Source organism: Lissotriton vulgaris, chromosome 3_1 (assembly GCF_964263255.1).
Source record: "Lissotriton vulgaris chromosome 3_1, aLisVul1.2, whole genome shotgun sequence".
NCBI classification, from domain to species: domain Eukaryota; kingdom Metazoa; phylum Chordata; class Amphibia; order Caudata; family Salamandridae; genus Lissotriton; species Lissotriton vulgaris.
In genome coordinates this window covers 708,505,786-708,518,583 of record NC_141689.1, presented here as the reverse complement: position 1 = coordinate 708,518,583, position 12,798 = coordinate 708,505,786, and the positions used below count along the sequence as shown (strand labels likewise).

General features: G+C 43.9%; 1 protein-coding gene across 1 annotated transcript in view; it reads left to right on the top strand.

Annotated features, from left to right (window-relative positions):
* The window catches only part of TMEM232 (transmembrane protein 232), an 843,610-nt gene extending 831,644 nt beyond the window's left edge, over nucleotides 1–11,966 (top strand). Inside the window, exon 14 of the mRNA XM_086963014.1 lies at nucleotides 11,608–11,966. Coding sequence (XP_086819140.1) covers nucleotides 11,608–11,799 — 192 coding nt within the window. The 3' untranslated portion in view covers nucleotides 11,800–11,966. The remainder of the gene's footprint in view (nucleotides 1–11,607) is intronic.
* The last annotated feature ends 832 nt before the right edge of the window (nucleotides 11,967–12,798 follow it).

The following is a 12,798-nucleotide window of genomic DNA, read 5'->3' as shown; positions in this document are numbered from 1 at the left end:
GATTTGATGGCTCGTCGCCAGCCTTCCGTTTCCGTGCTTCATCCCGGAGCCGAAACATTTCATCCCGTAACGCAAATAGCCGTCAAATTGCATTGGGCACCTGGGGAGAAAGAAAAAGACCTTTACGCAGTTCCTTTGCATCAGCTATCACATCCGCTAGTTCAAGAACATCAGAATATTTCCGAAAGGCTGACACCACTTCACCAGAAAGAAACCCAACAAAATATAATCTTTCCCTATCTTCCCATGTCTCAAGCTCTGTCAACAAATCGGCAAGGGGAATAGTATCTTTGGTGACCCGATAAGCAATCTTACGAAGATCAGCCAAACGATCGGTCGATAACATAGACCGCGTATCCCTCTTCTGGTCGGGCGGCCTAGAATCTTGGTGGTGAACGATCTAATAACGAAAAATCATCATCCAATTTATTAAGGACAGGATAGAGAGGCTGACGAACAGTGTACTGGCTAGATATTTGCAACCGACGTTCTCTCTCCTGCTTCTCTTCTAATTCCTTTTCTTCTCGCTTTTTCATCTCATGCGCCTTTTACGCTCACTCTTTCGCTGCTCTTTCTCAATCAGTGCTTGCTCACGCTTCTCACGTTCTCACACCTCTTTCACCCACATTCGTATACATTCAAACATATCTTGTCGCACTCTCCAGTTACACATTCACTGTTCCACATACTCAATCTTCCTCAAATCAAACTATCCATACATTGGCCATTGCAACTCAGGATCCTTCTTTGTATATTTCCTCCATAACGTGCTGTACATTATGGGGGAAAGGCCAAATTTGACGTACATGTCTCTATTGGGCGTCCCCTCTGGGGGAGCCGGCTGTGATTCTTCAAGTACCAACCGGTCATTTCCAAAACAGCAGCACCACTTACGGAGTACGCTAAAAACAGGCATGTCTAGAAATAATGCAGAATATGCAATGTTATAATTAAATGGCACTTAAACGTTGCGCCGCTCAAATTCACAGATCAGGAGAAATATCCCCACATTGCCTGCCTATATGGGTTGCAACTCTTATATGACTCTCACAGGATCAATAACATGACTAGTCATTACCAAACAATCAATCAAATTAGTCGGGGCAAGCGTATAAAACTGCCTTGCCAAACAAGACTAAGGCTCGGAGCAAGCATCGTACAACGATTCTTACCAATCAAGAGCGTCCAGATTCCAACTGCCAAGTTCCGAATTCGCCCAAACGGCCACTACGCGGCAAACCGACAGAAGAGGTCTCAGTCGATGACCGGCGCCACCCAGATGGTCAGATCGGAAGGGAAGGAAGAATACCTCGGGATGTCAGGACTAAAGGTGCTGCTGGCAGTGATCACATCCCCGGCAAGGTTCCAAACCTTCGTCACGACCAGTCCTTCGAGCATCCGAGTCGTCGATGAGCCCCACGTGACGGGCGCCAATTGATGAAAACAGGTCTCAGCAAGGCCTGCGAGTGCGAATGGGTTCGCCTTTCTGTACGCTAAGTCCTCAGACTACATAAGAAATTGGCACGGAAACTGGAAATACAAAAACATAGTTTAATAAACCTACTACAGCCCACACAACACTCTACAGTATTGTACAAGGTAGCACAAAGAACACGAACATGCGGTCCCCTTTTATACACAAAGAAGGGGCTCATAAGTGGGCGGTTACAACTCAAAAGTATGATTTGCAACCATATAAGGACATTTCTCAAGCATGATCAATACATGGGTGGAGTTAACTGTTCATGAAGCCCTCCGAATGCACATTCCGATCCCCTCTAAGCAGAAACAGATGTTACATGGACTGGGCATGCGCTAGATAAGCTAGAACTATTTATAGCTTGTTGCTGGGCAAACTCCAGGGGTGACGGTCAGTGAGGTAGGACTTGCCTCGTGACGAGCACATGGCGAAATGTAGCCTACAAGATGGAAGCCGGAAAACAAAATGGAGTCCGGCCGTACTTTCAAGTATGAGCGGGAAAAATACTATAAAGGGATAATAGCATGTCTTCAGCTAATGCTTACCTTATCGCCGTTTTATTCACAACACAGAGGCAAGCCTTCACAGCATAGGACACTCCGCTATGTCAGGATTCTCATTTAGCTACTGCCCTCCGGCAGACCCAGTCGGCACCAACCAGAATCCAGGGGATGCAGATCACTCAGGGACTATACTTGCCAGGCTGTCTCAGGCATCGACGCAAGGAAGGAGGTTCGCTAGGCCTAAATCCGCTAAGCTCTTCCCTGCAGTTCAATAATGGAGGATGTAGCCTCACGACTAGAGCTGCCGGCCTTGAAGCTGGGGAACTGGGTTCGAATCTCTGCAATGACGCTCAGCATCCTCTGATTCTGGGCAAATTACTTAATTTCCCTGTGCCTAACAAAACTTAATGTGTCCATCTGTAAAAGAAACTGGTGCTCATGTAAAGCGCTCTGATACCCAAAATCTTTGGGTCTAGTTTGTGCTATATAAAACTCTAAAAAGTTTTTTATAAATAATAGGATGGGGGGCCAGTCAGCATGCCCCACATCAGGCTGGCCGCAGACCCCTCCTCCAATTTCCCGAATTGCTCTCAGGATCGAATCAGGCCCCACCGGGGCTTCAAAGTCTAGCGGCTCTCCCCCTCCTTGAGCTGGTCAGGCAGCAGCTCCCCTGATATACAGGAAGCACCTGTGGCATCCTTGGCCTCTCAGCCGCCTCACGCTCCCAGGCTGCTGTATCTCGCACAGCCTCTTCACCACTCTGATGTCTCCTCTCGCCAGCTGCCTAGCCACTGCTGCCACTCTGCAGCTCGCCCCGGGTCTGCAAGTCCTCTCCTCTCAGTGGACTGTGGCAGATAGGCAACACCGCCCTCGGAGGCCTCAGTAGTATCTCAGGAGATCTGCAGTCCAGAAAATGCCGGGCAAGCATTGCTGCATACCCAGGCCCTCACCAGAACGTCAAGAGGCGGATCACATGCCGCAGCAATCCCACATGATTTACAGCGACTCCCAACCCTTCAACGCCCCGGATGTCATCAGCAGTTTTCCATTGAGTAGCTGCGGTAAGTTAGGTGGTTCCACGAGCAGCACAGATACAGGATGATTGAGGATGTAGATGGGCCACGATGGGAGCTGTGAAGTCCATGTCCTAGCGGCCATCTTACCAAGCCACACCCCCACCAGTCTATAATTGATATCTGCCTTTGACACTGCATATTGCTCCAGCCCTATTCTCTACTACAGTAGAATCAACATTGAACAGACTTTTCTTCAACTGTAAATAAAACTTCCACCTTTAGAAAAACGTTTTATATTTCATACCAAAGAACTGTCTAAATCTCCTTACACAACTGTCATATTAGAGGCCACTGATACTAGAAGGAGGGTCCAGTTGATGCCTGTCGTAGACAGTTGCAAAGATGAATTAAACTGTCTCTAATATCTTTAAATAGATCATCATTATAGGAAAGCCATTCTATGATACCATGACTCATACTGGCCAGGATAACCAAGGAAGTTTCCAGCAGAAACCTTAATGCACTGGGCTCCACTACCAGACATGTGGCAAACCTGTACTAAACCATCAGTGTCTAGAAAATAAAGTCAACATAATATCATGTCAAAATCTGCCAGGAACTTTGTACTCTGATCAAAAGATTGTTACCACTGGAGGCCTTCAACATTGCTTCAAATATATGATACATTTCCATTACTAAATCTCTGCTATGTGTAATCTACAAAACTCCTCTCCTACTAATGTCCTTTTATATTGCCCAGCTAGACCTATATGTAAAAAAAGACCAGAATGCTCAATCATTAAGATAGTTAAGGATTCATCTGAGTCTGAATGGCACTGTCATCAAAATTCTCTCATTGCCTTAATGCCTGACCACTGTATCTGTGATTGACATGTTCCTAGGATTTGATATTGCCATATAGGTTTACCTTTTCCTATCCACATCAGTAAGTGACACCTCTTTGCCATTGGTATGCTGGTCCAACAGATATGGATTCTGTAATGGGATTGATGATATACTTTGTCATACTCTTTCTTATTGTTTCTCTGTAACGATGTCCTCAAATTTTGCAACACTTGACACAGACTTTCAAAATTACTTTTGTTGTTTCTCATTAGCTTTCTCAACATCATCAATATGTACATAGGAATGAGAGAGTGCTCAAAATAGTTTCTTGCATCAGCACCATGTTGCTTTTGGTAATAATATAGATCTCCATGAAGTGACCTGTTAGCTCACTAGTTATCTGTAATCTAATAGCCTTCCTTGTTCCTTACATTATGCTTTCCACTAAATTCACTCTACTAAGACTCCCTCACTTATATGACTGCTTTTGTATTGTTGCCAAAAAATAACCACCTTCCCTATCCTTGTTCTACTCTACCTCTCTATAGAATTTGACAGTATCAACAAGCCCTACTAATTACGTATTTCTCTATTTATGTTACCAGCATTGCTCAGCATTGTTTCCCGTCCTATCTTAATCACTCATTTGCTGCCTTCTGCTACTCATGACACTTCCCATTAACACTCCTAGATGTGGTTCAATCTTTTCTCTCTCTTATGTGCACTTTGCACCACCACCCTGAGCGATAAATTACTATTTGGCATTTGACAGTATCTTAGCAATGATCATGTTAGACCTGGCCTGTCCAGCGGGTTTATCCCCAGACATTTTGCTTTTTGGCCTTCTGTTTCTGACTTGTTTTTGTAGGTTTTATGACTCTGGGCACTTTACCACTGCTGATCAGTGCTAAAGTGCATATGCTCCCCCTGTAAATTGTTATGATGGATTGGTGATTCCATGATTGGCATATTTGATTTACTGATAAGTCACTAGTACAGTGCATTGTGTGTGCCCAGGGCTTGTAAATCAAATGCTACAAGTGGGCATGCAGCACTGATTGTGCCACTGACATGAGCAGCCTGTTAATGTAACTCAGAGCTGCCACCACAGTGTCTGTGCACAGTTTGGTAGTGAACTAGAAAGGAGTGTGCAGTTCCTGTAAGGACAGTGGGGAAGACAGGTCTTTCTTCGTGATGCCCTCACACACCCCAAGAGGTGTCATGCTTCATCATTGGGAGCTTGATGAGGAGCTCGACAGGGCTCAAGCCATGAGGCCCTTAATGCAAGAAAAGGAAATGTGTGTAGCTCATGAAGTGAGCTTGGCTGGGCTGGAGGTGGAGTCCAGCTCAGATGGTGGCAGCAAAAAGGTGTTATCTATTGCTGAGGGAGTAGTACACACAGCCAAAGATGTGGAACCTGATTTGAAGGAGAGGGTTGACACACACCAGGGGGTTCAGGTTTATGAGGTAACTCCAGTGATGCTCAGTGTCCCTGAAGTGGATTGGGGAACTGGCACAGGGGATCATATTCCTAGTAGTGGAAGGGACACTCTACTGACTTTAGATGAGAGGTGCAGTGAGAGCGGTTCTCCTTGGTGGATTCCAGAGGGTCTGAAGAAGCATATGGGGTGATCCTGAAGGAGGTGGCTCAGGTTTTCTCCCACCAAGTGAGGTAGGGGAAGGTTGTGGTGGCCCAGATAGGTCCCAGAGTAATGGGAGGGGTGTAGGGTCCAATGTCCTGGTTGCCTTCATGAGGGAACACCAGGAGGGTGTTCCCTCATGGTATATTGTGATGCCAATTTCCAAGAAGTAATCCTCCAGGCGAATGTTGTATGGTTCGTTTTCTTTATTCAGAACAATATGTTGATGTCAGTTAGCTTCCATGCAACAGTAATATTATTAATACAACAAAGTTAACAGCCAACGCGTTTCGTCCCCATTTGGTACATCATCAGGGCTTAGAAAATGTTAATTCCACTGTAATTTTCCACTAGTATATTTTTCTCAAACCTTCCAATCCTCAACCCAAGTTCCAAATGAGCATGGCATTAAATTCAAAAGTCTTCCTCCTATACTTCGTGGTTCTAATCAATTTTAATTTCAATTTGAGTCTCCGCTCGTAATTCCTTATGACCTTCCAATCCTCCAATTCCTTCAATTCAATCCAATTTCCAGACTATCGTGGAGTACATTCCAAGCAAATTTGGCATAAACTTCTTCATGGCAATCTATTGCTCCCTTCTAGTCCCGCAATGTCTCTCCAAAAAAGTCCCAGTCTTTCCAATACTACATTGCGCCATGATCAGTGCAAAACGTCAGAGACCGCAACGTACACCAGGCTCCCGGCCCGATAAATCCGGAATGCGCCCCTATGAAGTTGAGCGTGTCGTGGTATAGAATCAATAGTTGAGTACTTTATTTTGAACTGATAGCTGCTCAGTGCACACAGTAGTACCCGACATCATCTTGTCGTAGAGGAATAGTGTTCCCTCATGGTGTAAAGATGATTTTTATATTGTGTGTTTGAAAATACCACTTTTAGAAAGTGGATATTTTCTTGCTTAGTCATTCTGTGTGCCTCTGCTGGTATGTGGTTGACTGTTGGCTTTTGAATGACAGGGGCTGGGGATGTGCATTCTCTCAGACGGCCACCAGGGTGGGGGGGTTGATGTGTGTCCTGCCTTTTCTGGATGAGTCAGTTCTAGGCTGAATAGACCTGGGCGGCATTTAGAGTAGGGGTAGGATATTTAATTCACACCTGAATGGGCCTTGTCTGCCTTGGACAATACTGTCTCCACCTCCTGCTGGGCCGCTGCATCACAGAGGACAGAACTGGTTTTGGCCAGGCAAAGAGCTTCTCTGCTACCAGAGAACAAAAGCATTTGTCCTATAAAAGTGGGGCCTAGACCCCTAAACTTTAGATTACTGCTGAACTAAGGAACCTGCCAGGAAGAAGAACTGGGTAAGCTGGAGGAGGAGTACTGCCCCTGTGCTGTTGGGGTTGGCCTGCAGTGTTTACTTCTGTCTTGGGCTGGGGAAGGACTCAACTGTGCTTTCATCATCCTGCTGCTAGAGTTTTCTCCAAGGACTTGAAGTAGAGCTTGCCTCCTGTTGGAAGTCTCGGGGATAGAAAAGACTTCAAAGATTATTTCTGGGATTCAAGAAGAACCTTTGCCAAGGAGAAGAGCTGGAGATGTTACTGTGTGCTGTCTGGGGTTTGCCTACAGTGGCTGTGTCCCCTACTTGAGGAAGATCTCTGTAGGATTGAAGTAGAGCTTGTCTCCTGTTTTTGAAGACTCAAAATATAAAGACCTCACCCCCAGCTCTCCCTGAACTTCCTTTCTGGGAGTTCTGACCTGCCAAGAGGTGCATGCTGCTGTTCTGGCCTCTGGAGGTTGTTCCTGCTGTTGGGTGCTGGGAAAGCAATGCAACTAAGAGAAGCACATCACAACCGTGCCTCTTTCCAATGCATTGCTGGAGAAACCAATGCAGCGCATGCCAACAGCTTGAGAAATCTCTGCACACCACATCGAGTGCACAGATCTACAAAGTCCGAGATCATCGCATCGATTCCGACGCAGGTCCAGTTGTGCAGCTGCAAGAACCAACACATCGTGGGACCGTAGCTGGAGAAACCGACACATCCCTGAACCTCATGCATCGCATCTGTGTGCCACGCCTGCAAGAACACCGGGGCCGCAGTAAGAAACCGGTGCATCACCTCCCCACACAGTAAGAAACTGATGCATCACATCCCCTTTAGTAAGGAACCAACACATCACCGACCCTGCGTGGCAGTAAGGCACCAATGCAGCACCTCCCCTGGGTGTAAGGAACCAACGCATCACCTTTCCTGGGCGTAAGGAACCGACGCACCACCTTAACAGGGACAGTTTGTGCACATGACGCATCTAAGATACTTTGTGTGAAACGTGTTGCATCTGCAATTTGCTTTGAACAGAACTGTTTCTACATTTTGAAAGTCATATTTGTATTACTGTATTGTGGATTTTTCTCGTTTTGGTCTTGTTTGGTTTAGAAAAAGATTACTTCTCTTTCTAAACTGGTGTGGTGTCCATTTGTAGTGTTTTCACTATATTACTGTATGTGTGCACACGTACTTTACACACTGCCTCTGAGATAAGCCTGTCTGCTCATGCCAAGCTGCCAAGGGGGTGAACAGTGAATATTTTAGAAGTGTAGCCCCCTTACCCTGACTAAGAAAAAGGGTCCATTCTTGGACAAAGGTGCAAACCATTGCCAACAGTAGACACCCATCAATTCTTATTTGTTTTTTTATCAATTACCACCAACCGCCATACAAGAATTTCTGACTGCCTTACAGTCATCAGGGTGTAGATGGCATTCTGCATTGTAATGCTAAAGCCATCTGAAACAGAAAGTCTTCAATTTCAGCATATTTTTCTCCCTCCTCTTACTGCCTTCCCTAGTGCACTAACACTCACATGGTGCACTAGTAATCTTTGTGTGTAATTTGATTCCAACAGGTGATGGCCCTCATTTGATCTCAATTGCAGCTGTTATAGCCGAGCTACTCAATACCACAGTACTCTACCAACAACTCTTTTTCTACATAACCTGATTGACATCCGTCATGAGCAAGCTGCATTTCTGCAACAACCTAGTGTTGGCTAGTTTGACAATTGCAGCACCCCTGACCCCTCTCCTAAATAAAATGGCTTCCTTATCTCTCTGTTAAAAAAAGTGAAATATTATTTGGGATGGACAAGTGTCCACCTCAAAGAATAAGGCAACCTGCTAGATGTCTTCCGAATTAAATAAAATAAGCATGCGCTCAATCTCAAGTAATGTGACTCACTTCTTCTGCTTGCTTGACGGATTCCTAGTTCTTGCAGAAGTTGAACACTGTCTTCCCTGTCAGTGACACATTCCTATGCGTGCGGCTCCTGTAGATCGTACATGGATACTAAAGTTAATCTTGTATCGTGCTGTATCCAAGGTGACTAACGTGCTACACACTACTTTAGAAATTAGAATAGAATAGAAAAGAATTGCATAGACTTAAGGTGGGTTTCCCTCACTAGTTCAATCTGTCCTGAAACTTCTGATGAGCAGACGTGAGGAACTTTCATACCGACTGTTCCTGGCCGGTCGTGGCACTTTTGCCAATTACCTTGGTTCCCTCCTATTCACGTTTGACCATGGATTATTTCACAATGGAGTGACTATACAATTATTTTTCTTTCTTGGTAGATAAGGAGCTGTTTAAACGCAAAGCAAAAGAAATCAAAACTTTTAACTAACTCGATATCACTAGTGGCACCAATCTCTTGATTATCTGGACCACTTCCTTCGCTCAACATATGTGAACTCTCTTTGTCTATTTACAGAACAGTTAAGCTGTCTATACTATATCCACTATATCCTCGGCTACTCTCACTTTTTGGATCATTCACCGCCCTAATAAGTGTACAGATTTATTTCGCCCTGAAGAAGTCCTTTTGTAAGGACGAAACACGTCAGCTGGTTTTTTGATCACCCTGATCATGTTTTAAACCTTTATCAAAATAAAAGAAGAACTTGGAAGAATATACATGTGGACATGGATTTAAAGATTCTTTTTCCTTGTCTGGGTCTCTTGGTGGTGCACCTGTGTTTTTGTTTAAACATAGAATTAAGGTGGTACACACTACTTAGTTCCTCTATTCCTGAGAATACCTAACAAAACTCTCATCCTAACTGAATAATTAGTACCACAATTGTGAAAGACTGACATACGGCAGGCCACATACCCTTAAACACTACTTTTGATAGATTTATGAAACTAGAGTGTGGAGTAAATATGCCTAAATATGCAGTCATATTGAAATCCTTATACGTTTAAATAAGTAGTAGGTAATGGGACTAGTAGAGTAATATGCAAATCCTAATATAGAGTAACATGTTAATCCTAGTATACCAATAGGGGTAACACATTTGTCAATCCTCTCCATTGTTCTCTTTCCTTTCTGCAAAGGGGTTGAGCTGTCAATCAGCTTAGCAGAAATATTGGGGGTTTGATATTAGATATATTGATAGCTAGTGGGATTAGCATAGTATTGGGAGCTATAAGCATGTCTCTAATTCAAATCAACAAGTAATGCTTTTGGGCTCTCAATGAAGTTTTATAGAGGCCTCATTTTGGTTCATAACCTCAAAGTAAAATGCTAGTTCTATTACATGAATATACAAAGGTTCATTTATATTGTAGTAGCCATATGCACCCCCTCTCACCTCATTGCTTATGTGTTCTAACATAGAGTGTAGGGCCTATATTACAGAAAGTGCATATTTAACTGGGTGTGCCGGTGCAGACCCGGACAGGATTCCCTATCACAATAAAGGAACTGTTTCTTCTACAGGCACAAGCTTCAACCTGCACTGGGAACAGTGCATTAGTGAAAGATGCGCAGACTGTGTGTATCCACTGCTTGGCCTATCACTTGATAGGCAGCTGCCTAACCTACATTTTAAAGGGGGCAGAGATCCCCCAGTGGTGGATACAGTGAGTGACCTATGGGCAGATGCTCGGGAGGAGGGGTCCCTCGGGCCATTTTTCCCTCTTTTTAAGGGGCACCCTCAGTGGGGTAAAGTAACAGTACATCCCTTCTATGTAGTACAGTCCGTGCACCTCCTGATAGACTCTTTCCCTCCACTTCTGCATATGCAATATGGCCACAGGAGAGAATGGTTCCTCGTTGCATTAGGCCACGCCCCCATGTGAATGCAGGAATGCCCCCTTGATGTTGACTCTACACTTTTAGTGGTGTCATAATCTGCATTACAGAGGATGTTGCGTAAATTACTGTTTCTCTTCTACAATACCAGAGGGCCCTTGAGTGTCAAAAGCATTCTCATACACTCCCAGGGTACTTCCAAAATATTCACCTCTGATCTTTTTCGTTTAATAACTCTTTAATAATTGTAAATTTGCACACCTTGCTAGTTAGCTCTGTACCCTCTATGCATATGCATATTCACAGCTGAGGAGCCATGCACAAACGGGACTAAGGAAGAGGCGAAACTGACACATAAAACCCCCTTAGAGCATGAAGCCATTAAGCAGGCCCGACACCATGCTCGAACTTTCAATACATGCTAGCCAGACAGGGGCTCTGGTTGCATTCGCCTCTTTTCACTATATTGTACCATGCAGCCAGCCGATAATTAGCTCGACACAAAAGCCAAAGGTGTAGGGATTATTGAGAGGAGAACAAACAGATAGCATATGTTACTTGTAGTGGGAAAGAAACATGCACTATGCGAGCAATTGTAAAAGTCTTCAGGTAAAGGAATGTTACTGTTATTTTTCCACATAATGCTTTCCGTTTCCACTTTCATATACAGTGGACATTGACAGAGTGCCTAACTCCAAATGCATCAAATGGATCCACTGGATCCTAATATACAGAAGGGACACGTGCTACATGGAACTCACTTGCAATATGTTGCGATTATTTCTTAATAATGTATATTGGAAGTGGTATAGTTAAGTAAATGCTATACTCACCTTTATGTAGGGTGCATTCAATTAAATAAGTCTATTGTGCCATATTGAATGATATCATACATCCTAGAGATGTGCAGCCATAGCGTTTATAGGGTACTTCAGTTGTCATAAGAAACTTAATGAAAAAGCGACTTTGTGAGGAAACCAGAAGCATGTCCTTTTTGCATGTTGGGCTTTATTAAATCTCCTTCCACTTTTGATTCACTGTTAGTCACTTTATTTTCTCCACAGTTGGGTCGGCAACTTCTGAATCAAATGTCAAAGGAAGAAGACCTATGGCGGACGGATCTGTCCTCAAAACAGAGAAAGGAGGATGAGAGCTTCATAGAAACAATGCAACAAAAAGAGCAAACACTGAAAATGGATAACAGGGCTTATGAACTACTTGCTGCCACATACGAGGAGATGAAGTTGGGGCTGTAGAAAATCGGACAATACATTTAGACTTAGAGTATCAAAAGTTTAAAGAAATTTCACAACTTTAATAAAATTAGTAAAATAAAATAAAGTTAAGCATGTGCGTGGTGAGTAGTTTTGACGACATAAATTGTTGAGTTTTGACACAACCAATAAAAATGGCCATGAACATGAACAACACAACTTCTCAGTGTGCCATATTTCTAGTTTTTATAATAAGGAAAATTCATTTGTGTTAGTGTGTTTGGGTGTAAATGCCGTTTGACTTCAACATTTGTATATGCTTCCGTTTTGAGGGCACGCGCATAAAATGACCAAGTGTGTACTGCTGGTATTGCAAACTATGTAGCGTTGTAAAAAAATGGGGTTCTTTACTACGTTACTTTATTCTAGATAATAACTAGTTATTAATAATTAAATAATACAATTTGTGTTTTAATTTCAGAGTGAAAAAGAAACAACAGGCGACATTTTGTTTATTTTGTTTATTTTGTTCAATACAGTTTTACAACATAACAAACAAACGAAAAGAATACCGGGTTTTGCTGGGGGTAAAAAGCACGCACACAGCCCGTATCTGTTCGAATAGTGCATAGCAAGCCAAGGAATACAGAACAGTAGCCACTCAACGCAAAGCATGCAAAGCACTGATAAGCCATTGGCAATTTTTCATTTAACCATGTCCCGGGGGCTCCCTGAGCAGGAAAGGTCCATCTGCTGCTGAGTCTGTCCAAGAGTGCTCAGTGATGCGTGGGCGAGGGTACAGATAATCATAACCAATCGACTGGACTCGCCTAGTCCCTCAAAGCTGGTGTTCCGCGTTTGGTCTCAGCCCCAGCCTGCTGTCAAGTAGATGGTCTGTAGGCCCCAAATGTCTTTGGGCTGCAATTGTGCAGTAGGCTGCAAACTGCTCCAGACATTATGACACATCTTGCAACCAGTTTTTGATTGAGGGGCAGGGCACCTGCCCCAATGTATAGCCATGCTGCGCTTAGCTAAGACAAG